At 43.6% G+C, this 26,121-nt stretch overlaps 3 protein-coding genes and 1 long non-coding RNA gene across 5 annotated transcripts in view; 2 read left to right on the top strand and 2 right to left on the bottom strand.

The window, feature by feature from the left end:
• Positions 1–87: 87 nt before the first annotated feature.
• Positions 88–4,053, bottom strand: pck1 (phosphoenolpyruvate carboxykinase 1 (soluble)). The gene is made up of 10 exons (XM_037102501.1): positions 3,895–4,053; positions 3,218–3,495; positions 2,567–2,751; positions 2,245–2,448; positions 1,941–2,128; positions 1,670–1,832; positions 1,345–1,569; positions 1,097–1,228; positions 889–984; positions 88–690 (listed from the first exon to the last, which is right to left on the bottom strand). Exons 2-10 carry the CDS (start codon positions 3,439–3,441, stop codon positions 233–235), a joined length of 1,875 nt encoding a protein of 624 aa, XP_036958396.1. The 5' UTR covers positions 3,442–3,495; positions 3,895–4,053; the 3' UTR covers positions 88–232.
• A 6,119-nt stretch (positions 4,054–10,172) lies between these two features.
• On the top strand, positions 10,173–12,343 carry LOC119021908 (uncharacterized protein C20orf85 homolog). 2 transcript variants are annotated; one of them, XM_037102505.1, is made up of 4 exons: positions 10,173–10,488; positions 11,655–11,736; positions 11,860–11,958; positions 12,046–12,343. In XM_037102505.1, exons 1-4 carry the CDS (start codon positions 10,472–10,474, stop codon positions 12,199–12,201), a joined length of 354 nt encoding a protein of 117 aa, XP_036958400.1. In that variant the 5' UTR covers positions 10,173–10,471; the 3' UTR covers positions 12,202–12,343. The 2 variants fall into 2 exon arrangements, with proteins under 2 accessions (XP_036958400.1, XP_036958399.1); XM_037102504.1 differs by lacking the exon at positions 10,173–10,488 and adding an exon at positions 10,495–10,685.
• Positions 12,344–13,118: 775 nt separating this feature from the next.
• LOC119021907 (charged multivesicular body protein 4b-like) lies at positions 13,119–23,623 on the top strand. The gene is made up of 5 exons (XM_037102503.1): positions 13,119–13,472; positions 19,214–19,391; positions 19,591–19,705; positions 20,816–20,942; positions 21,041–23,623. The coding sequence occupies exons 1-5, from the start codon at positions 13,289–13,291 to the stop codon at positions 21,103–21,105; spliced, it is 669 nt and encodes a 222-aa protein (XP_036958398.1). The 5' UTR covers positions 13,119–13,288; the 3' UTR covers positions 21,106–23,623.
• Positions 23,513–26,121, bottom strand: part of LOC119021909 — a 70,320-nt gene continuing 67,711 nt past the window's right edge. Inside the window, exon 3 of the long non-coding RNA XR_005075797.1 lies at positions 23,513–25,808. This is a non-coding gene — a long non-coding RNA (uncharacterized LOC119021909). The remainder of the gene's footprint in view (positions 25,809–26,121) is intronic.

Genomic DNA, 26,121 nt, shown 5'->3' with positions numbered 1-26,121 from the left:
GAGGAATGTTCATGTAATTATTCTCAACATCCCCAGACGCATTTTTTTAGAATAATCTGATGAAAAGAACAAGCAGAGGCACAAATGTAGAGTTGTAAAACTAATCAGACATATTCTGGAATTACTCTCAATCTTTCCAACATCTGTTAACAGAATTACTGAGATTCAGTTGTTGAATTGCAAACAAGATTTTCTAGAATCATCGTTTTCCTTCAGAACATGCTAATCGTTGTTACATCTGCTTCACTCGCTGCTGCAGGAGATCCAGTTGCCGGGCCACCTCGTTGGGCAGGTCGTCGTTCACCTGAGTGTCGAAGTACTTCCTCACGTCCTCCACCTCCTTCTGCCAGAACTCCTGATCCAGGGAGAACAGCTCGTCGAGGTCCACCTCCTCCTTCAGGCCCTGGAGGTTCAGGGAGTCTCCGCAGGGCAGGTAGCCGACGACGGAGGGCATGGCGCCGGCCGCGCCGTTCACCCGCCTGAACATCCAGTCCAGCACGCGGATGTTGTCGCCGAAACCGGGCCAGAGGAATCCGGCGGTGGGGCTCTTGCGGAACCAGTTGACGTGGAAGATCTTGGGGAGTTTGGCGCCGGGGCGGTCGGCCATGCTCAGCCAGTGAGAGAGGTACTGTCCGAAGTTGTAGCCGAAGAAGGGGCGCATGGCGAAGGGGTCGTGCATGATCATCTTGCCTGCAGACACGAAGAGGAGGAGAAAGAAAGAAAACTGGTAAATACATTTTTATTTTTAAATCTACTCAGTGTTCAGACAAGCAGCCTTCACCTCAAAGATAACGTGCTACTGTCTGAGTCATTTAATGAAATCAACGCTCCTGACGAGGCTGAGGAAGCTCTAAAGTATCTTATCACGAGGAAAGATTGGATACGGACCTTTGTGTTCAGCTGCAGCGGTGGCCTCTGACCTCATGGCCGCTCCGACAAACACACCGTGCTGCCAGCTGAAAGCCTCGTACACCAGAGGGACGCCTGAAGGAAGCACAAGTTAGATTAGTTTTGTCTGATACTGTCTCTGTCCTCGTCTCTTATTCCACTGGTGTTTTTTTTTGTTTGTTTTTTTTTCCCTGTAGTCTCTTCTCACCTTCTGGTCTACGGCCTCCGAAGATGATGGCCTCGATGGGGACTCCCTCGGGGGATTCCCACAGCGGGTCGATGATGGGACACTGTCCAGCCGGGGTGCAGAAACGAGAGTTGGGATGAGCGCAGGGTTCACCTTCGGAGCGAGATAGACAGGAAAGTGAGCTTCACGTCACAAGATCCATCAACTACAACAAAGACCGAACTTCTAAGAAGCGTCTCATCTGTGAATAATCATAACTCAGCTCTCACCATCTTCTTTGCTCCAGGGTTTGTTCTTCCAGGAGGTGATGGTGACTCCCTCGGGCAGCGACTGGTCCATTCCCTCCCAGTACACGCCGCCATCGCTGGTCTCCGCAACATTGGTGAAAACAGTGTTTTTGATGATGGTCTTCATGGCGTTAGGGTTGGTTTTGGCTGAGGTGCCGGGCGCAACACCGAAAAAGCCGTTCTCAGGGTTGATGGCACGAAGGTTTCCTGTTGATAGAGAACAAAAAGGGCAACAGGAAGTGTTAATTTGTGTTATTATCAGTGTGATCTTAATGTCCCCGATGGCAAAAAGTCTTCAGTCCCTCACCTTGGTCATCAAACTTCATCCAGGCGATGTCGTCTCCAACACACTCGACCTTCCAGCCCGGCAGCGTTGGGCAGAGCATGGCCAGGTTCGTCTTCCCGCAGGCGCTGGGGAACGCCGCCGCCATGTACTTCTTCTCCCCGGCAGGGTTGGTGACGCCCAGGATCTGAGCAGGACAGACATTCAGTTTGGTAAGTGAGGACACTGTTGTCGGAAAAGTGGGCTTGATCTATAAATAAATACATTTAATTCTTTATGTCTTAATGTTCCTCACCAGCATGTGTTCGGCCAGCCAGCCCTCCTCTTTGGCGATACGTGAGGCAATGCGCAGAGCGAAGCACTTCTTCCCCAGCAGGGAGTTTCCTCCGTAACCGCTACCGAACGAGACGATCTGCCGGCGGTCGGGGATGTGGGCGATCAACGTCTGCTCGGGATTACAGGGCCAGTTGTTTACCAAGGGCTCTGGAAGAAAAATCAGCACGTTTAAATCAGTCGATGGCATGAGTTTGGGGGTGGTTTTAATACTAGAAGTACAACAGAATTACAAGAAGATGATGTTGTTGTTGTTGTTGACGTACTTTTGAGCGGCAGAGGACAGCCGACCGAGTGCAGACAGCGGACGAAGTCGCCCGTCCCGAGAGCGGACAGCACCGCCTTCCCCATACGGGTCATCACCCTCATACTGGCGACCACGTAGGGCGAGTCGGTCAGCTCCACTCCGATCTTGGAGAGGGGGGAACCGACTGGACCCATGCTGAAGGGGATCACGTACATGGTACGACCTGAGGACAGAGAGACAGAGATGTCAACACTTTAATGAGGTTTTTAGGGACATCGTGTGTTTTACGACAGCTGATGAAACTTTTTTTTTTGAGGCAGAAACGTCCTTCTCTGTCGTACCTTTCATGCAGCCGGGGAACCTCTGCGTCATCGCTTTGTCGAACTCTTCCGGGGACATCCAGCGTCCCAGCTGGCTGACTCCACCGTCCAGAGGCGTGGGCACCGTGTCCCTCTGGTCCGGGGTCACGATCACAGTCTTACTCTCCACGCGAGCCACATCCCTCGGGTCGGTCCTGGCCAACCAGCTGCAGCAGGAGGAGGAGGAGGAGGAGGAGGAAGGATGGAGAGATGAAGAAAAACACTGAGTGAGTTTCATTTCTTGTTAAAGAAGTTTAATCTTTGTTTTTGGAAGAAGAAAAGATGCGTGTGCATATTTTTTTTGCTGCTGGAATTAGTAAAACATCTTCATTAAACTCTCGCCTGAGGCTGTCTGACATTTGTTTGACAGCTTCAGGTGAGCAGGTGTGCTCCGACTGAACGAGCCGGACCTGCAGGTTTGTAAGAATGTGGACCTTTTCAACTCGTGTTGTTTCTTACAACAGCTGCTGACGAGCGAGCGGAGCACATTTGTCTTTAACAACAACATGAGCGGGCGATGTGCCAAACACATCCAGTAACAAAACAACCACAGTGACGACTGCTGACGGTCAAAAATGATCATTGTTACATAACAGAAACTGGATGGAAGTCCACATTTAGAAAACCGCCTACCAGTTCTCGTATTTGCTGAGCTTCTTGATCAGCCCCTGCTCCTCCAGCTGGGCCAGGATGGTGCGGTTCTCCTCGTCCGAGCCGTCGCAGATGTGGATGGAGTCCGGCTGACACAGAGTCACATTTGCGTCCAGGAACTCTTTCACGGCCGGACTGAGGGCGCTGAGATCGCCCTGCAGGACCCTGGGCCCGCTCTGGTTCTGGGACTGAAGCTGAGGAGGCATGGTGTAGGAGTCTGGAGAGAGTGAAGAGAGTGGAAAGAAAGAACAAGAGGAAGTCTAGGAGCGGACGGAGGAAATGAAAGAGCAAGGAAGGAGATGGTGAAAGGGTAATAAAAGGGAGTGAGGATGGAAAAGGAGGATAAAAAAAGCAGAGAGAATCAGTTTAGCACATGAATCTTCTCCACAAAAGCAAAAAAAAGTTCAAAAATGAAAAGTATCGGTCATTTAACTTCATTTTCCATCTCTCTGGCCTCCGATCGCGTCACTAGCAGCTAGATTTCCTCTCATTTAAACTGTTTTGCATGAAAGAAAACTGCATTCAAAAATTCAAGTACATGCTGCAAACTCCGCTTCAGACAGACTCTGCAGGGTGAAGCAACAGCATCCCACCTCACTCTGCAGACAACTTCAGTTTCCCTGCTCACGTTACACAAAAGGAGAAGAGCGTCAGGTTACCTTCAGTCGTTTGTTCGGAGCAGAGAAGCCTTCAGCTTGGCCTCATCAGTCGATGTTTTCTCGGAGAGTCGAGGACTTGTTTCTCCTTCGTGATCAGTTGTATCTCTGTGGAGGAGGATTGTCCTTTTTATACTCTGGGGTGTCCCACAGGAGGAGGAGGAGGAGGAGGAGGAGGAGGAGGAGGCTCGTCGTCCAGTGGCTATTTTGCATGAACCTGCATATCTGAAAAAAAAACAAAAAAAAAACACAGTGTTACAGGCCGCCAGTGAATCATTAATCAGCGATGGGACGTAACATCGTCTCCACGTAACCGGTTCGCTCTGAACACTGATAGCTGGCCGGCAGCCGGCTCGGAGCCTGCAGAGAGACAGACAGCTCAACATCCACCGCGAGTTCCACCGTCATCCCTGACCGAGAAACAGCAGCGTGAGACGGAACGGCTGCATCTGCCAACTGAGGCCAGTTTGAAGTGGATGAATTTAAGGTTTCGCCTCTCGCACAAATCATGCAAACTGCAATAAAAAAGGAGATAAAAAAATGTGCAACAGAAATTAAACAGCAATGATTCTGTCTTTCTGGTTTCTTGGTTGGTAAAAAGAAAAAAGGTGCATTCCACACTTTTTTTTTCTATGAATCCTCTAACTGTCAGATCATAATGACAATTTTAGCAAATATGACCAAAATAAAGTTGCAGACTACAACTTGAAGTGCCACTGAAAGTCTCTGCTGTTGAACTTTGACCCGTATTACTTAATGATGCCAGTTCAGAGGTCGACACCGTCGGGTCAGAGAGTGACGTGGGCAGCGCCTCGGCTGGCCTCCTCGTGATTGGCTGATGGACGGAGGCTCGTTCTGTGTGTGTGTGTGTGTGTGTGTGTGTGTGTGAACAAAGACTAAAGACGTATTCAGACTATTTAACAAAGTGAGTTTGCAGTTGAGTTCAAGTTAGCAGAGTTGATAGTTTGAGTTGAAGTACATTCAGCTGTAGCTTTTGTGGAAGATCTTCATTAACTAAACAAACTTAATTAACTGATTAACAAACTTAAGTTTAAAGGACAACAAACCTTCACACTGTTTGTGTTCCGGGGGCCTTATTTTCCTGAGTTATTACTCAAGTAAATATTATATTATATATTATATTCTTCTCCAAAATGCATTTGCAGAATCGAGGATCCACCTTTCAGTCACATTTGAGCCGAGTGCACAGTAGTTGTACATTTTGACACCATAAAAAGTGTATTAATGATCGTATTCGACCCCCACAAGTGTCATTAACAGGAGTCGTAGGTCTTTTTCATTCTATTAAACAGAACCAGACGACTCTTCCCTCAATTCCAGGTTGAAATATTGTTGCAAAGATTGTTTAGTTTTTCTCCTCAGAGCAGCAAATACCGACGACACGGGTCGAAACGTTCAGTTCATTTGTTCATTTAGTCTGGGATGGAGACTGAGATGGTGCCAGGCTGCCTTCATGTTCCTGGAAGATTTGGACAAGTGAAAATCAAAGTTTACAGGAAACTAATCATGCTTGTTGTTACTATATTGTGCAATCAACATACATACGATAAAGGGAAAAGACTCCGTTTTAGGTTTGTTTTTCTGAAATGCTGAGCAGGCGGACGGGACTGTGACTGAACTTGACCTCAGTGGTGGTGAAACAGCCAGTTGTAACTTTATAGGTCTGATTTTAATAATGCAGAAGAGGAACAGACGGGAGAGAAACGCTGCATGATAATTGCACTTATGTAACGCAAGTGTTGTATTAACTATTGTGAAGCGTGCTGTACTCTGTCAGCAGTCGTAAAAGCACAGACGCCTCCGGATCTTTAACCCGGCTCAGTTTTTTTGCTTTTCACAACATTTTACACAATCAGGATGAAAAAATCTTGAAACAAATCTTAACATCTGTACATTAACAGTGGCGCTGAATAGATACTTGTCTCTAGAAGCGGCCATTTCCTTTTGTATTAAATGAAAATATCTTCCAGCGGAGGAAAACTCTGGTTACAGTTGTGACATAAGAGCAGCAGGAAGGACTTTGAAGAACCGTATCAAGCGTCCTCGTGTGTCAGGGCTGAAACTGTGTTTACCACACAGAGATGTGAACGCATCGCTGCCTCTCTGGGCCTTTTTTAATATCTGTTGTTTTTTGCGATGTGACGCAGGAGGCTCACAGCTATCTGACAAAAGTGACAACTCAGATTAGGTAATCAGAAAGAGCCTCGAAGGAAAAGCTTTTTAAAAAAACAGAGACAGTTTGATCTCTTCGGGAGGCAAAACGTGCCGACGGGCCGCGACTCAGAACGAGTCCTGCAGATCTGACTGAGCATTTCTTTGTTCTCTGTTCGAGCAGTAAGAAGGTCAAACATTTCTAAACCTGTGTCACGAATGCAGGTTGCACAAACTTCAAGCTTCCACAATGTTCAACTAACTCTAAAACCACTGCAGCTTTTTCAAAAATAACCCCCCCAGCTACTTCAACTTAACAGAAGTGTGAGATTTAGGAAACAAACAGCAGCACTGTTTGACTTTTGAGTTTTTGTTTGAGACCTTTTTGGGGGGAATCATCCAGCAGCCGGTGTTACAGCAGCATATACTCTGATTTTAAGGTCTTTGCAGGGACATAGAAACAAATTCAGGATCATATTATTATCATAATTATTGTTAAGACATTATAATCATAAAGAAGAGAGAGTCTGTAAACAAAAGATGTAGAAGGCTTAACATCTTATTCAGACGATGTTATCATAATGTGTGTAATATCAACACAACACCAATATTTTACGTATATTTTAAAATCAGCGTTGTGGTGAATATGGAGATGTTGGACGAGATGTGTAACGATTGATTCATCGATGAAAAGTGAAAACACTGATTCATATCGACATCATCGTTAAGATGCGCCTTTATTTGAAATTCCCACAGAACTCTTCTACTGAAAACTGTTTTCTTTTTATTATAAACTCAGTCGGTTGTTTTTTTTCTATTTAAATGTCTGTAACTGATGATGAAATGATATTTTAGTAAAAAAGAAAAAAGTCAAATCTAAATGTTTGTTGCATCTGATGTGATGTCATATTGTGGGGAAACTTGTGACGTTCACCTGTAAAAGCAACAGATTGAGAAGTTATATATGTGATTCACTGTAAACACAATGAGCTCTCAGATTTAGACCTCCATCCTGCAGCGTCAGGAACGTTTCCTCATCAGCTAAAACCAACACGGTGAAGACGACTGTGTGTAGATTTTAAAGGAGACGAGAGGCAACACGAAGCCTGATGGTGTGTGTGTGTGTGTGTGTGTGTGTGTGTGTGTGTGTGTGTGTGTGTGTGTTCGGGCGTTGGTCCATTTACAAGCTTTCTGGGACAAAAACACTGATAGAGAAACGCTGACTGATCTACTTTCATCAATGGTAACTTGCTCAACGACGACTGATAATGTTATTTTGTGAGCTGTGTGTGTGTGTGTGTGTGTGTGTGTGTGTGTGTGTGTGTGTGTGTGATGTAACAGACACTCCTTGAACTTCACATCATTAAAACTTACCATTATTTGTATCACGCTGCTCAATAAGTGACCGCGCAGAACTGACGTCGACAAGAATCGTTGATTTGGAGACTGTGAGAACAAAGACAATATTATTTTGGTCGGCTGGAGGAAACGTACGAGGATCCTCATCCGGCCCGGGGCCAAAAATAATTTAACGATGTGTTTCTGTGACATCTCTGGCTCGGCTCTGCTCGGTTTGACTCGGCACATCAGCCCAACGCTGCAGGGATTTTGCAGTTCTACCTGCTTGAGGATTTGTCTGTAAACACTCATCCTCCCTGCAGCAAATATTGAAAAAAGACGAAGACAAAGCTCCATTAATTTGGTGGCAAACACGTTTAATTTCCTATAAATTCTTCACAATAAACCTCCTCTGTTATTTGGTTATTTAAAAGCGTTTATTTCCATGTTTGGCTCTAAAACTGCAGATGCAAACGGTCACGACTCGGTTTGACTACAAGCGCCGGTGGAAATCTCCCAACACTGAACGTAACTTTGACTTGTCTAAAAGATGGAATTCCCCTTTAATGTTTTCACTTCACTTGTCCCTCCAGTTCAAGGCTCAGATACTTCGACTCATAAACCGAGTATATACAGTACGCAATCTATATCATACCTGGAGCTAATCTGACTGTATACGACTGGTTTATGGTCGGCGGAAGAAAAGAGTTTGATCGGTTGTATCTGTAAAAGAAATAATAAAGTCCAGATAACACATGGTGGGCGTTTGACGTACAGACAGGCAGTCGGCTGTAAGTTCATAAAAAAGCCTCGAAGTGATCGACGGTCCTGAGAGGAGAAGCGATGAACTGCAGCAGGAGGAAGTAAATGTTTGTTTAGATTATTGTCAATGTGAGTTAATCAGCCAGTTAAATCCTCAAGAACGAGCCTGGTGTCGTCTTCAGATCGTTAACTTTCTGCAACCAGCACACAGAAATTCAGTGACTGATTCTAAAATACTGAGAAATCCAGCAAAGATTCATGTTTAAGAAGCTGGATCAGTTTTGTTTTAGAGGTTTTTGTTTCAGCTGGAGAGTTTTGTGTGGGTCCCATCAACTGTCTCTGTAGTGTAATGACACACAGCAGGACAAAGACTTCAACCAAACTAAACTTAAAGCCCACTGAGGTCCACTAGAGTCCACCAGAGTCCACTAGAGTCCACCAGAGTCCTCTAGAGTCCACCAGAGTCCTCTAGAGTCCAGTAGAGTCCTCTAGAGTCCTCTAGAGTCCACTAGAGTCCTCTAGAGTCCACTAGAGTCCACCAGAGTCCTCTAGAGTCCAGTAGAGTCCACCAGAGTCCTCTAGAGTCCACTAGAGTCCTCTAGAGTCCACTAGAGTCCACCAGAGTCCTCTAGAGTCCACTAGAGTCCTCTAGAGTCCAGTAGAGTCCGCTCCTCGTGGCGCTGGAGTGACGACAGCAGTGTCGGTCCGAACTGATTCAAACTCTACAGCAAACAGCAGCTGCGGGTTAAAGTTCCAAGTGCTCTGACGTAAAGACGTTCATGAGCCTGATAACAATACGTGACGGGGAGACCCTCTGTCCTCACAGGGATCGTGTCCTACAGACAACTGGTGGCCTCTGAAGATATATAATTACATTTATAACACAGTATTTTTAAAGATACAGTGTGTAGGATTTAACAACATGCTGCAGCTGAACAACTGAACACCCCTCGCCTCACCTTCCCCTCAATAAAAACATGGAGGGCCAATGAAAATACAATTATGACTATTTTATTACATTTCTGCCAACAGATCCCACCTAAATCCTACACACTGGACCTTTTAAAGTTATTGGATTAGGATCAAACTGATCCAATATGCAGAATATCGCTCATATTACAGAAAATATAACTATTTTAAAGACTTCGTTTTGAAGTAAAGAAGCCATGACATGTTCATTATGAAGGTTAAGAACAAAGGAATCGAGCAGCGTGTGTTTGTGCTGTCAAAACACACAAATTCATCTTTCCTGTTTCATTTTGCACAGTGTTTTGTAATCGAGGTGTTTGTTGTTTCATCAAGGAGACTTAAAAATCAGACGATCATTCAGAAGAAAAGTCAACTGAGGATCGTCAGACGTCTGATGTGTCGGAGGGAGAAGCTGTTATCTCGTCTACTGGTGTTTATCGTGACGTCCGGCTGGTTCTGACTGTGTGTTTGGACCGTCGTTCTGAGCTCTAGATTGTGTTTTCGTCTCTCTTCAGGATCAGGTAGCCGACCTGTTCATCCTCATTCCCTCTCTCGTTCCATCACTCTCGATCCTTCATATGTTGAGTTTACATATTTTGTTGTTATACCCGTAAATGGAAATGAGTTTCCCTTCTTTCGACATGATCTCAGAGACGTGAGGTGACACAAGTCAACAGCAAATCCTTCATTTTGTGTTTTTCCAATCAGAGACAGATCAGAGCTGCAGTCAAAACTGGACTCTGACGCTCCTGTGAAACCTGGAGTCCTTGGTTAGACTGCCACCTTGTGTCTGTGTGATAAAATGCATCCAGTCCAGAGCTGCAGCACTGACATCATCATGTTTACTCACGCAGGGTGGTGATTTCAACTCTTTTCTCAGCCCGTATCGAAAGTTCACAGATAAAAAAGTTTATAACAGGGATGAAAGCGCATGTCAGGGCTCCACCCTGGAGTTGCGTTTGTCACGCTAAATTATGTAAATTACGTAAAAGTCATCAGTAAACTGGACGCTGTGTGACTCTCTCACTTGCCGGGGACGGAGGCTGTTTTCTGGGGAAAAGTTCACTGAAGTCTCGGTCCGGAGGTCTGACCGTGGCGGGGAGTTTTTTATGTATTTTATGACAAACGTTTTTTGTTTTTTTTTGTTTTTCTGGTAAGAAATGTGATGAAGAGTCGTGTTTTTGTGCCGGTTACATGAAGAAGAAAGTGGAGAAAATGTGACCGAGTTCGGTGAGAACAGAATGACGGATGCTCGTCGTGACCCTCCGGTGCCTCCATCCCACCGTCGCCATGGTTACGCACTCAGGACGGAGAGAAGGTGTCCGGGAACGCCGTCTCCATGACGACGGTAAACAGGTCTGTCAGTGTGACTTACACACAGGTGAAACATTAGCCGGGCTCAGAGAAAGAAACCACACACACACACACACACACACACACACACACAGACAAACACAGATACACACAGACACACACACACTCTGGTCAGGACAGATGGCGGATGCACAGCGAACATCTGAACCCACAAACTTTGTGCATCAGGATGAAATCTGGTAAATCTGCTTCGCTTTAACCTGTTTTTTCTCTGTGTTGTGTTTCGTTTGTGTGTGTGTTTTTTTATGTCAGTCATTCTGTGTGAAAGAGGCTGAAACAGCCAGAGAAAAGTTATTTTTGTTGACTGGGTCTTTGAAGTAACTTCTGGATACTTTCTGATGGTTTTCTTGTTTATAAAAGAAAACAACATGTGCCCGTCTTCCTGTTGTCAAGGTTTTTTATTGCATTATTATTAGTTTTTTACTCTCTCTCTATATGTGCCTTTTTCTTCTCTTCTTGAAAATATATCGTGGACTAACTGGAAAGTTTAGAGAGTAAAATATGTCCTTCAGTAAGAAAAGTTTGCAGTAAAATTAAATTGTGAGGTATATTGTACTAATGGGAGAAAGATTTCTTGTTCTGATGTGAAATAAATCTTTTTAATTCAGTTGAAACTACAGATACATTTTGGCTGTCAGCTTTTTTATGGATTTAAAGTGTGTTTGCAGGATCTTGGGGGGGAACTGCTGCATGTCTGAGAAGACGGCATAAAGCTCTGTGGCTCCAGATGAAGCTGCAGTGATGTCATGTTGCATTGTGGGTAATGTAGGCACCAGATTTAAAAAAAAACAAAAAAACAAAAACAGTCTGCTGGCTAGGTTGTAGGTAATGCTCTTCCAAAGATGAAACCATTTTAATGCATGCATTGCTTCTTCCTTTTCATACACCTGTCGCCAACATTACCCACAATGCAACTCCGTCACTGAGTGACATCACTGGAGGCAGTCGTATCAGATTACATGCAGCTTCATGTATGTTTTTTTTTTCTGTGTGCACTGTTTGATTTTATATTATTGTAAAGTATCTTTAGGTAACATGTAAATTGCTGTAGATTATTATTTATTTTTAGGGTTTTTAGCTGTTTGATTGGATCCAGATGATGATGATGGTGTGTGTGTGTGTGTGTGTGTGTGTGTGTGTGTGTGTAGGAAAGCTCATGTGAATGCAGAGAAGCATTTGGCTAAAGACTGGCCCAACAAGTGGGGCTTCCTGGAGGAGACCTACAAGGAGGTAATTATGCAAACACAAACACAAACGCTGCCCTCTAGTGTTTAAAACTTGTCACAACAACTTTATTACAAGACACTTTTGTCCTCCATCCACACAAGAACACACTGTTATCTTATATTTCAGTACGAGCAGGAGAGTTTAAGGCTCAAGGAGGAGGAAAGAAAGAAGCTTCCCCATCACCAGGCTGCACGACCTCCAACCCCTCCAGAAAAAATCATACATGTATGATACCTATTTTCCTCCCTTCCTTCCTTCCTTCCTTCCTTCCTTCCTTCCTTCCTTCACTCATTTGATGTGTCTCTCCTCCAGGTCGGCCCCTCTCCCTCAGTTCCAAAGACGACCCAGGCCTTCATTGGTTGGCGTTCAGCTCACCCAGATCTTCAGCTGGAAAAGTCCAACACGTTGCATCATGGGAGGCGTAGTTTTCTCAAGGAGCTGGGCTGGCCTCTGGACTCCTGCAGCTGAAGCCGCTCCAAGTTGTCTCTCGGCTAATCATTGACTCAGTATTGAACGTGGGTGGAAAGTAACAGAGGGAGCTGCGAGGATGTGGTGTTAAATAAACACAAATGAAATCAACCTCAAGATTATACATATCTTAAAACATTAATATGTGTGTCTCTGAAGCTTTGATTCTTATAAACTCTGGCTGTCAGGAATATATATTTACTGCGGACGACACGCTTTACATCTAAGTATTGTCTTTGTATTTCACTTCAGAAAATATCTGATATGCTTCAACAGCATATTTGCACATTCACGTGTGGTTGAGTTTTATTAATTATTATTAATTTATTTGCTTTCAAGTCATCAAAAAGTAAAAAATAAAAAGAGAGCAGAAGTGAAAATTGTTCCTGTGTGGACCAAAATACAAAACAATGTATGACATACATATTATTCTCAACATGGCCGCCAAAATGGCACACAAACACATTGAGTCTTATATTGTTGACCCACTTATGGAAGAGTGTTGGGTCCAATCAATCAATCAAAAAAAAATAAATAGCCAATATAGCACATCAGGACGTAGTACAGTGTAAACAGGTACGACTCTAATACTACTAGTAATAATTTATAATAATCATAGATTATGGCAATGCGTTTTTATGTTGCCCTTATATGGTATTAATAATAACACGTCATTAGTGTGAATGTGAAATATATAAAATCGATATTCATAAATATTAATCAGTCATGTATGTAAACAGCTGCTAAAAATAGCCACAATTGACTAATAATAATAATAATAATAATAAACCTTTGACACGGTTCTCTTTTAGGGAAGTTTCCCCTGAACGCCTCACGCATGACTCACGTTACCGCGCTGACGTAATGACATCACGAGGCCTGTGCGGAGGGGAGGGGCGGGGGGAGGAAGGCGGAAGAAGAGAAACAACAACAACAGCAGCGGCAGCAGAAACCTTCCGGCTCGGCGACGGTTAGTTGACGAGAAGGACAGCGGGGCGGTTTAACGAGCACTTGTTCGGTCTCACAAAGTCCCGGGCGGGTTCTGTACGGGTCCACGCAGTCGCACGTGTTTACATTTACTAACAAAATGTCGATATTCGGTAAGTTATTCGGCAGCGGGGGTAAGGGTGGGAAGGGGCCGACAGCCCAGGAGGCTATCCAGAAACTCAGAGAAACCGAGGAGATGTTGGCCAAAAAACAGGACTTTCTCGAGAAGAAAATCGACCAGGAGCTCATGACGGCGAAGAAGAACGGCACGAAAAACAAACGAGGTGAGAAACAAACAAAAAAAAGCTCCCGAACGTTGATTTTGACGTGTTTTTGTCAAACCGCTAGTTAGTTAGTTAGTTAGTTTAGTGAGTTAGCCCGCAGGCTAACCACAGAGCAGGAACAGGAAAGTTGGCAGTTGACAGCCTCACCTGAGCGAAGGTCTCCATTTTTAAATGTCGGCAGACTCGTTGTTTGTGACAACACAACCAGACGGCAAAGTTATCAAACTACCAGTCAGTAAACTAAAGTTTTAGCTACACTTGCTCAACACTCAACTAATAATAAATCTGTAAAACTGCAAAACTGTGGCTCGTTCACTGACTTTGGGACAAAATCAGCCAAAATTAAACACGTTAAACAAACTAGAATAACATAAGTAATGTTTTTAAGTAAGAATATCACGCTAATAAATGTGATTTTTGCAGTTTTTGTGTATTTGTCCCACGTTAAGTTGATTATGTAATTGTTCCTCCGCCTTGTATCAACACCACAGCTGCTCCTGCTGACTCCAGATGTTTGACATGGCTCTAAGATTATGACTCATATTTTACAATTATATTAACTTAATTAGTTTTTGTTAAATGTAAACTCTATGAACTTGGTTAACCACACCCACAGCAGTGTTAAAAGTATTTCCAGAGTCCTAAAAAGCTCTTCTAAACATTTAGTCTGCCGTGTGATTCATACTACAGTTTTAACCAAGTTTCTTCACGGTGACATTGAGACATTTCCTTGTTATTTCCTTCCGTGATTTTAAGGTTAGGATTACTTTATGGTCCTGTATGACTTTATATGTTGTCAACAGTAGATGCCTTCACGCACAGAAGCATGCAGCAGGTACTACAAGTGCTTATTAGTTTATTTGCTCACAGTTAGTTCCGGTTTAACCGAGGTGACGCTGCTCCACCTTTCTGGAGAAGAGACGAGGGATTGAGACAGCTGACTGTCCTGATAACCTTCAGTCAGAAAGGGTCAGACGAGTTTGCGCTGATTGAAAACACTACTCGCTACATTTTTTGTATTTACCTCTCAGTTACTTTGTTGGTTGTTAGAGATTATTAGGGAATTACACATTGAGGTGTGCCAATGTATATTTTCACCATGACAATCCAGGTTTCTGGAGGCCTGTGAACGCAGCGGGAGACGGGAGACTTCCTCAGGAGTTTCATTTAGATTAGTGTCATGGGAGTGTTGTTTGACTGCTCAAACAGAAGCAGAGCAACAACAGGAGGATCTGCCAACTGCGTGTCGAGCTTTAGCTGCAGTGGACATGACTTGCTTTGCCAACGTTCAGTTTTAACCTCCTGAATAACAATCGGCCGGTATTTTACATGACATACAAAGAGGGAACTCGCTGCCAGAAGACTATACGCTCATTGTGTTCTCTGTCTGAGCTTGGACTGCGGTGGAGGTGTGGTGGTTTGTTGGATTTGCTTAGTGCTGGCAGTGTTCGTGGCTTGAGAGAGCACAGGATACAGTAACTCTGCCACAGGCTGCTCTTAGCACCAGCCGAACGCTTGTGAAATATTAAAATTTGTACATTTACACAAGTGAAGACCTTTAATAACAAACGAAGCAGACGTTTACGGTGTTGTGTATTTTAAGTCCGTGCTTCTGCACTCTACAACATAGTTCTCGTGCGGTTCTGTGTTTGTTGGGTTGGATGAACTCCAGGACAAACGTGGTGTAATTTTAGTACCATCCAGCTGTAATTGTAGTGTTTTCAGGAGCGGTATAAACACATTGTGACCGTTTACTGCAATATTTTTGTCGCAGTAGTGGAGGCAAGGAACTATGGCAAGACAGCACTTCCCTAATTACATAGAGCCTGAGTGCCAGCTGTGGTTGCTGAGAGATCTGTGATGCAACCACAAATCCTCTTGAGGAGAAAGACACAACACGAACGCTCAGACCACGAGCACTGTCAGCTCCTTTTGAAACTGGTTTTAAAAGTCCCTTCATGGAATTACACGGTACACGAGCTGCCAACCTTGAAACCTGAATTTCTACATAGTTACTCGGCCTCAGTCCGGTTGGGGGATACATTAACGATAAACACAATCCATAAATTCCTCTTAACAAACCTTCCACGATAACATCATCTGCACGATCGCTCTAGGTTGGTGTTTCCACTCTTTACTGCCGTACTTCACCTTCTCGTCAGGTATTCTTAATTAGGTCCGTTGGCTTTGTTGAACATTTTCCACTTGGGTTTGTCCTCCAAGCTGTAGATCAGAAAATAAATAAAGAATGACATCATGGAAAGAAAATGCCGACGTAACAGCAGCTAATACAGTACGTCAGCTGGAGCCGCAACATTAGTCAGTTCTTCCATTAAACAAGCTGTTTTTAAAATGTATTAATGTTTCACTCATTTACAAGCAAAACTGTAAAAGATTTGCAGGGTCCAGCTACTTTGTCATTTATGATAAATAAATGAAGAATTTGGGATATTGTGATTAGTATTTTTAACAACCAAGGCCCATCAGTTCCCTTTTGTACTCACTTACAGAGCCACGTAAACATGGCTGGTTTCTATCATCGACATCCATGCAAATAATTTATGAAAGTTTCCAAAAACACGTCTCTCTGATAATGTTAAAAGTTTCCTGGATCTGCCCCCTTTATCCGGATCCACACGAAAACTTAATGACGTCTGTTCTGGGCTGAGATGCATCGTCCTTCCATGTTTTGTGGAAATATGTTCTGTAGTTTTTGTGTAATCCTGCTAACAACCCATCCAACCCACAAACAAAGTAACGGCTAGTTTCAGCCCTGACATCAGCAGTGTCGTCCTAAATGTTTCACAGGCAATCCGTCATTAAAAAGCCACTTTCTCTCATTAAAATGAAACCAGAATTAGCTAATTAATATATACATTTAATGGTAAAACGCCACTGAAGCAGCACAACAGGAACAAACACATGGTCACATTAGTGAGTTTGTGAAATTAGAGGCGGAGGTCTGACTGCAGCTGTGCAGCTCAGATAATCTGATCATGATTTGTGTGATGTTGGGTAACGATGTTATCTGTCCAGGAACAGTGCCGGGCGCTCATATAATCAGATGAGACTGGAACTGTCAGCTGCCGTCTGGCTCCTGGTGGACCAGACCGACAACATACAGTAGACTGATAAAAGTGTGTGTGTGTGTGTGTGACAGAGAGAGAGAAATAAACCCAGTAATGATTTAAAAGCATCATATTCTAATGACATGGAAGGTATCAACAACTCAACCCTGTTGAAACTTTTCTTTATTCTACAACTCAACATTTCGTTTGTGCTCAGTTTCATCTTGTGACCACAGTCTGCTTCTGCTCTGGGTTGGTTTAGACACAGAAAACACTCGGTTAGTGTTCGGAGAAGATCATATTTTGGATTAAAATACTTGTTTTGGTCGTCACAGACATGGCAGGAGATGTCTGACACGGCTGCGATTAGTCCTGAGGTTTCCCCTGGAAATAAATGAACTGTGGTGATATCATCTCCCTGTCGTTTGTCTAGTTTTGAATCCACAGTATTTGTGTTTATTCGGGATACAATGTGCAGTCCACGTCTTCAGCTGTGGTAACAATGCCTGGCAATTCAAACAGACCAGGAAACCGTTCTATGGCTGTACGTCAGCGAGAGAGACGGCTTTCTCAAATCGTTCATGTGGCGTTCACTGCCTTCCTGATAATGAAATTCCCCACGATTTGCTTATTGTCAGTGTCTTTTTTATCCTAATCCGGGACCAGATCTTTTATTGTCCCGTCTCTAGTCAGAGGTTTGAATCCCTGCAGTCAAGTGTCCACGGGCAAGATACTGAAGCTCATCCATCGGTGTGAGTGTGCATTTGAACGATTATCGCTCCTGATGAGCAGGTGGCATCTTGTATAGTCGCCTCTGCCACCTTGTGTGTGTGAATGTGTGTGTGAACAGGTGAATCCTGACTCGTGTTGCGAGGCACTTTGAGGGGTCGATAAGACGAGAGAAGAGTTTTATAAATAACGTCCATTTAGCATTTATCGCGCCATGAATCAATATTTGAGGCCTGAGTTTGTTTTGCAGTGATCACATTTCATGACGTCTGTGTTAACAGGAAACTCGGCTGTGTTTTTCAGTTTAAGGAATTTAAAGATAACTTTCTAAAGTGTACATCCATGTGATTAATTCCTCTGGCTGTGTATCAGTCGAACGTTTTCTTAAAAGATCCATTTGAAAAGATAAAACACGAACCACCAACTGTGTCAAAGTGTCAGTGAGCAGCTGACTCTGCCTTCCACTGAACTTCCCACTGACCCACGTCATCTTTCCTGTAGCTCTCAGGTGATGCAGTTACCTGTTGCTGCTGAAGAGGGCGTCAGCATGCAGGGAGAAATCCTCGTCTTAACTACCACCAACTTTGATCTCTTGAAACCCTAAACCAATAAAACTTCTATCTCATCTTGTAATCTTGTGTCTGAAATGAAGCTGTGATGCAGAAACACGGCAGCTCACACACTGATGACCTCATCACCGCGCTGCCTCGTCACATGACTCAGCAGCCGTGAGTCATCGGCTCCGTCGTGGAGGTGGTTTCCCATTTCAACACTAAAGGGGAATTCCTCGTCTTCTGACTGAGATTATTAAAGATGAATGCCAAAACATACTTGGCACAGATTACAGACGGACACTGAAGTGCTGCAGACACAATATACAGTGAAAAAAAGGAAAAATAGTGAATTAATTAATTATTTTATTGACAAATCAACACTAACAAAACAAGACACGTAGAGATGTTTCTCCTCTCGCTACTGAAGTTGTAATAGCCCTTTTTTTGTTGGTATTTTATGGAATGAACAATCATTTAATCAACAATTACACTTGATCAGTTATATTACATTATATTTTTAATTGTAAAGGTGGAAAACTGCAGGTAAGACTGTCAAATCTTTGGGAGGTAAAGGGACTTTGATTTAAGACTTGACTCGTCTGCTATTATATCAGGATATTGTGAAAAAGACGAAGCTGATGACTTTAAAACTTGTTTTGTCCGACCAGAAGTCTTAAATCTGAAGAAATTCAGTCAACAAACATCAAATCCAAAAGCTTCTCATGGGAGAGTTGCATTTTTGGCGTTTTTGCTCCATATACCGCTTCAACAATTAATCCACAATCAAAATAGTTGTTGATTAAAGCAACAGGAAGTCACCTGAGGAGAAAGAGGTGTCATGTTTTTTTTAAACAGATCTTATTATTCCACCTGGTTCTGATGAGACCAGACGATGCAGTTTATGGTTCAAGAGTGATTGGACAAACCCGAAGTGTTGTGTGTGTCTGCAGGCAGAGATTTGGGCTCAGACAGGATTGTGTCAGATTAAGAGAGTCCTGCTCCATCAGGACAAACACTGAAACTCAGCATTCAAACAGTCCAGCCCTCCTCCTCCTCCTCCTCCTCCTCCTCCTCCTCCGTCCCTCCTGCAGTCACACAATAGAAGCTGTTTCTGCTGCATGATCACTAAATACCAAAGGTCCGCTGACCGTGGCTCGATGTTCTGGCTGTGCTGCAGCTCGTTGTGTCTCCGTCACAGTTCCCACGTTCCCTTGAATTGTTCTGCGTCTCCAAGCAGAAAGAATTTGTCTGTTACGTGCTGCAGAATTAGCCGTCTGTCTCATTCCATTAGCACAAATTTAAAACCCGACTCGGAGTGTGAAGCCACTTCATTTATTATGAGCCGTCTGCATCACCGACTAACCTTTCCACCGTTTCTCTGTCTGTGCAGCGGCTCTACAGGCCTTGAAGAGGAAAAAGCGCTACGAGAAGCAGCTGGCTCAGATCGACGGTACGCTGTCCACCATCGAGTTCCAGAGGGAGGCGCTCGAGAACGCCAACACCAACACCGAAGTGCTGAAGAACATGGGCTACGCTGCAAAGGCCATGAAGGCTGCGCACGAAAACATGTAAGAGATGTTGAAGGACGAGTCAGACTGTTGTGTTGCTGCTGAGGCTTCTGAGATCTGAAGATGTCGGGTCTCTTCTTGTCTCTTCCCTTTTATTATCATCCCAGCAAATGGTCCATCATTAGTTTATATACTGAGACATTTTTGTATATATGCACACATGTTCACGTCCTCTCTCCCTCTCTGTGGCCTCTTACAGGGACATCGACAAAGTAGACGATCTGATGGCAGAAATCACAGAACAGCAGGAAGTGGCTCAAGAAATCTCAGATGTAATTTCCAGACCGGTCGGGTTTGGAGAGGATTACGACGAGGTGAGAACACTGCATCAGTTCTGGGTGTCCTGATGGATCCTGGAACGATCAGAGTGAACAGAAAGTGTTAAATGTTGTCAGACACAAACCTCAGAGCCGCTCAGGCTGTAGAGGATAAACAACTCTTATTGGACTCGAGACTTGAGCTAGTGACCCATGACTGTTAAAAAATGCAATACTGTGCCTTTTAGAGCTCCACCAGACTGTCCTGAACGATTTATAGCATAACATGGATGCACGCAATGTCTCCATGACCGAATGCAAACTGTCAAGAGTTCACTGTAAATACGTCTGCAACTTAACGTCATACTAACCGGTCTACTCTTAATGCAAAGTAAAGAAAGAGACACGTTAAAGGCTGATGTTTGTGGTTCAGAGTGGATTTAAAGATCAAATTGAGGTAGGAAAATGATTACTAAGATCAAAGATGGACCGTAATGTTAGCAGGAGTGGCGGCAGAGGGTTTGTCTCACAGCATGATGGGAAACAAACACAAGAGATTTGAAGTCAGTAGACGGAAATGTTGCTGATGTCGCTGCGTTGACTCCAGAAGCCGAACAGTGAGGACGTTAGCCAGCGGGCTCGATAGTTAAACCGGCACTCACGTTCAAAAACACTGGAGCGTTAATTTTGGTAAAAACTGCCAATAATTGATATCTACACTATTGATTTATCATCTGAAATATTCTCAGAAATAACGCTAATGATGAAATTGTAAATAAAACTGGGCGGCGCTTGAACTGCTTCGACGGCACATACGCAGAAATTCTGCCGAATGTAATCAACATGTGGAAATACTCGCAAACACACAAAATCCACACACTGTGCAGTTGTGGCACAAGAATAAAATATAAGAAATGCAAAATTTGTATGAGAAATTAGCCTTCTGTTATAATAAGGAATTAAACTTTGTGATGTGCCGACACGAAGCAACTCCAAGAAAATAACTTTAAAAGATATTTTAAAGAAACACGAAACAGTAAAACGATAAATATAGAAAAATAAGCTAAAATATAAAAGAGACACGCCAGTAACAGTTACAGTGAAGTGTAAGGTGAGTGTTACGTGTCGCATGATGACTTACATGTGTGTTTTGTGTGTGTGTGTCAGGACGAGCTCATGGCCGAGCTGGAGGAGCTGGAACAGGAAGAGTTGGACAAAGATCTTCTGGGAATCGAAGGAGCAGACGACGTTCCTCTGCCCAGCGTGCCGTCTACATCACTACCATCGAGACCAGGTATCACGCCTCACCTGCTAACACGCACTCTGACCGCATCGCCGACATCTACAGGGTGAGATGTTTAACTTTCACATTTGTTCCTGTTCCCTCTGCAGCCAAGGAGAAGAAGGAGGAGGACGAAGACGACATGGCCGACCTCGAGGCCTGGGCGGCTAACTAAGCTAGCTGGCCCTGCTAGCTTAGCCAGTGCCCCTCACCTGTCTGTCTCTGTGCTACCAGGCTGGTCCCAGACATCTGGAGGAGAGACGGGGACTCTGGGCTGCTGAGCTGGCTGCCGGCTTGCTGCTCCGTCACAGAGCGGCGGTCTCAATATCTTAACCATGCCCCCAACCTTAAAGTATGCACTTGTGTCCACATAGTCACTGACTTGAAATGAAACGAGCCCAGGCTTCTCTCCTCTGATTAATGTTACAGTACGAATCTCTTTCGCTCCAGCTGTGCACTGCTCTGTTTTCTACTGAAGGGCACCGAGCAAACGTCCTCCCCGACCAGCCTGCGGTTATGATGTAAACACAAGTTCTGTTTCTTGGGGATGAAGAGTGCATGAACGTGCACTTTTGGTCAGAAGCGTGCAAGTGCATACTTCTAGGAAAGAGCGTGTGTGTGTGTGTGTGTGTGTGTGTGTGTGTGTGTGTGTGTGTGTGTGTGTGTGTGTGTGTGTGTGTGTGGCGGGGGAACAGGACGAGGCTTGTTTCTGGGAGGAATGTGAAGAATCAACAAATGTGTGAGGATTTAAAAATGAATAACAAAAAAAAAAAGGCAAACACAGAAGGACGACATGACTCAGCCATTTTTTTCTGCTTCCTGCGTCGTCATCTCTCTGCTCTTCTTCAGCGATGGCGACGACTCATCGTCTGCAACGTCTCTGCTAAATTTCAACAGCAGCAAAATAAAGAACAGGATGAGAATGTAGGACTTCCTCACTGAAATATCACTGTCAAACTACAAGACGACGGGATGTTACGGCAGCGGAAACATCTTGTAAGGAGGATTTGATTCCTCCATCATCAGTCGGTCACGTGGACTCAATATGTAACACTAATGCTGCCAAAACAGGCTTCGCAGCTTCATTTATTTGCATTCTCCGATCCTAAAGCAGACACGGCGGCCTCAAGCGCAGAATTCTGTTATAGAATTTGCTGAATGAAACATTTAACAACCAGACAAGAGAAGAGAAAGATCCTTTCTTCTGCGTTTATTCTTCAGGGATTGAAAGTTAGCAGTTAGCTCGCAGGCTTTATCTCCAAACCAAGGTGTGTTGAAGCTAACGACACAATGCTAACTTCTCCTTGACAGCTGATCTTAGTGGTTCCCGCCCGTTTTTTTGTTTTGCGTTTTGTTCATTTGAAGGTGTTTGGAGCAGTGAAGGTATTCAGTATTTCACAAAATGGCAAAGAAATAAGAAAAAAGGAAATACAGTTCTTCTTTTTATATCCTCTTCAGATCACCTTTAGCTGTTGAAATATCTCTCTACATCCGTCTGGAAGTTGGGAACCACAGCTCAGTTAAGTCTGGTAATCAGGTAGCTGTGTGTTGTTTACCTGTGGACGGAGTTTCAGCTCATAGTTGATGAGCCAGAACTGCAAGAACAAGCTCTCACCTGCAGAAGCCGCAGGCTCATTCTCGGTTAGCGAGTCAGTGCAGCTCCTCTCAAGTCGCCCCGTCGGTCGGGTTAGAGGTGACGGGTATGAAAGGCTGATGTTTCGTCCCTCAGAGCGACGGAGTGATTCCTCCTCACAGGAGAGAACGTGCAGGCTGCTGCTGAGAAACCAGCAAAGAGAAACTGCTTGAAAGATTATCACATCTTCATCCCAGTAAATATTTATATATACATGCAAAAATCATTGTTTTTTTGGAGCTTGACTCACACCAGGTACGAAGGCCCATTAAATAGATTCATGATTCTTCATACAGGTACAACTTCTAGCTAACATCTAGTGGTTTCTAATCATCTGGTTTGACATGATTAGACTGTTTTATATCAAGTGCTCTTGATGAGAAACTGAAAAAAAAGCTGCAAACTAAACTAATCCCACTGGTTGTATTTGTGTAAACGTGGTTGAAAATCCTTTAACAAGACTGTGATTATTATCCAGCTGACATCTAAATACAGACATTTGATGGACACGTAGAGACGAGAGCTACTTGTGACACATCGCAGGAGTAGAGTTGAAGGTAACGACACCTGCAGCGCCTCGTCTGTCTGCGGTTTAACAGTGATATTTACTCTGAGACGCTCCTACATCTGTTGAGTTCAGAGGTAATGTGTGTGATGAGTGTGTGTGTGTGTGTGTGTGAGATGTTTTTCAGCCTTTTGACACAGTGACCTCTTAATGAATATTTAGTCGAGCTGAGACGAGCTGGAATACTTTAATTTGCTCTGAGAGAGACGTGTTGGTTTCATGTTGATCTTCACTGTAAAAAAAACCAAACAGCTGCAGCAACACTTCCCTCCTTCTGTCAGCTGACACATTTATGCATGGACGGACTCGGGTCGATCCAGAATCGGAACCACATGATGAAGACCGACTTCAACATGATCAAATTAAATGAGATTTAGATTTGACTTTTTTTTTTTTTTATTTTGCTCATTTTTGTAATTAAAAAAACATCATCTTATTCATGAGTGGGTCGACCCCAGTCCTGATATTTACAGACAAGCTATTGAAAAAAAAAAAGAAACTTGCAAATGCCAATAGAGTTTGTATTTCTTTCCTTTTGTTTCTGTTTTGTTTTGTTTTTTTCCCTGTTTACATAAAATATCGCTCATATTCTGTCTGGCTGTACAGAAACCTCCTGTGGCCTGCAGCCAGAGCAGAAGAAAGGTTGGACTTTGGAGACTCTCCATGTGGCAGCCGTGTTGCTCTCTGACTGGGGTTGTATACAGTTTATCTTAATAAAGTTGGGATTCAATGCAAAAAAATCCAAACATCTGACACTGTTCCATCTGTTCATACACAAATGAGTTTCTCTTTCCTGCCTTTGGAGTTTGGCTCTGTAAAGTCGGCAGTTGATTTGCATTTCCAGACTTTCCGTTTTGCCCGTCAGATTATTTCTCAGGTTCTCTTTTCTCGCTTTCATCGCAAGAATTTGATCTTAAGATTTAGAGATGCAGAATATTAAAGCAGAGTGTAATTATCAGAGGGTTCAACAAGATGTTGTGATCCACAAACGATGCTTAAATGTAGCATCATTAAATGTATTACAGGAAAAGAGAAAAGAGCGTTAAAATATCTATTGAGATGTTACATATTTGTTACTGTGTTAGCTTTCTAACACTGATGTTACAGTGTCAACAAAATGTCAAATTCTAATTGTGTGCTACAAACAAGATGAACCTTTATTCAGATATTCCTGACATTATTCAAAGCCTCTGCACTGAACACACTGACTGCAGGTTAATTTAAGGTGGTGTTATGGAGTTATTTCACACCAGACATCCTTAAACTGGACCTTCATGTTTACACAAAGTTAAATGAAAACCTCTCTGGTCCTCTCTCTCTGCTGCTGCTTTCTGATCTCTGTAGACCTAAAAAAACGTATCTCATGTCCACATGTTTGTTCTATATTTAAGCTAGTTTGTTTGTAATTTAGCATATATATATATTTTTTTTTACAACATGTAGATATTAATGAATTCTCTTTTATTGCAGCCGTTTCTAGCGGCTCAGTTATTCCTCCGACACCTCGTTCACACAGCCTGGATTCAGTTTTAACAAATCAATAATCCCACTGTGTAAATAATCCTATTTATGCATAAAGTCATAATTCCCTGTGAGTTAAATATTTCTCAAATCCGATCAAAGTGTTGCGGTAGAATATCATGAACTCTCGACCCGAGTACAAACCTGTGAGACTTGAGAGCGGCTGGGTGTCAGCTCGCTGTGGTCCTCATCGAGACCCGCTTGAAAACAGGCTCTTAAATTAGCTGCAGGGTTTGTGTTTCTACCCCCGTTAGGCCGAGTTTAGACCCTCCAGCTTCAGGCCTCCAGTCTCACGCTGTATTTGATTAGTTTTCGGGAGAGCTGCACCGACAAGGATTCACTCTTAAACCCCATGAAACCACCGGTTAACTTTAAAATACGTTGCTTGAACGTTACTTTCCTCGTGCGCAGGATTTTAGCATCCCATGTTCAAGTTACTGACGTTTATTAAAGACATCTTCAGTGATCCTGATCTGTTGCCTTTGCTGCACCCACATCAACTGAGTCCCAGTCAAGGGCCAAAATGTGGGGATTACCTGAAGTAGTAAAAGACTTTGTGTAGTGTGAGGACTTTTCCCCCTCAGTGACACTGAGACCAGGTCCAGTGTGGAGGACATTCTGGAGCAGAGGTCAGAGTTAAGGCTGGGCAGCAACTATTCTTAGTACATTCACACACATGCGAACGAGTGTTTATCTTTCTTAACTTTAACCTGTATAGCAAAGACCTTCCGCCATATAAATGTCTTCTATAAGATACGATGCGTTGCTTTTACTCCATTTATTAATAATCTCCAAGGGAGCAATTTTATTGATCCTGACAACAGGCTCCATATTGCAGCTTCACCCAGAGAGCCACAAATCAACAAGTTAACAAAATTATGAGTGCATAAAATAAAAAGCAACAGAAGTCTCAGTACCGACGTGACGTCTTCGACCAACAGGCTGTTTATCAGGCTGTTCAACCATAAATTCACTCAGCAGTCTAACCCTCCACCCTGGATTTCAACCTTGGGCAGGCAAAGAGCTGCTGACCAGAACTGCATCGGATCATCAGACTGTCCGGCTCCCTTTTCCTGCTTATCTGGCTCCACAAATCCACCAGCCTGGAGTTTACTCCTCCAGAAGATCTTGCTCTGCCAGCACTCCTCACACGACATCCCTGCAACACACCCCAACCTTGTCACTAAAATATATAGACTCTGTGAATAAGGTGCATATTTTGCATCTTGTGTCTTCGATTTAACTTTTTAAGTCGTCTCGATGCACAAAAAAAATTTGCTTAGCATGGGAGCACACCGAGATCCGGCCCAAAGATTTCTGTGAATGGTGAAGTTTGGACCCATGAATCATGTGGTATGAATATGAAATATGGGCCCCTGCACAGGACAAGGCTTCAGATTTAGTATTACGCAGTCACAACATTCACTGTTGCCAGATGGGAAAAGTTTTGTAACAGAGGCTCGCATTGGTAT

Source organism: Acanthopagrus latus, chromosome 6 (assembly GCF_904848185.1).
Source record: "Acanthopagrus latus isolate v.2019 chromosome 6, fAcaLat1.1, whole genome shotgun sequence".
In the NCBI taxonomy this organism is placed as follows: Eukaryota; Metazoa; Chordata; class Actinopteri; order Spariformes; family Sparidae; genus Acanthopagrus; species Acanthopagrus latus.
Note: the sequence above shows the minus strand (reverse complement) of the source record. Positions and strands in the feature narration are given on the sequence as shown.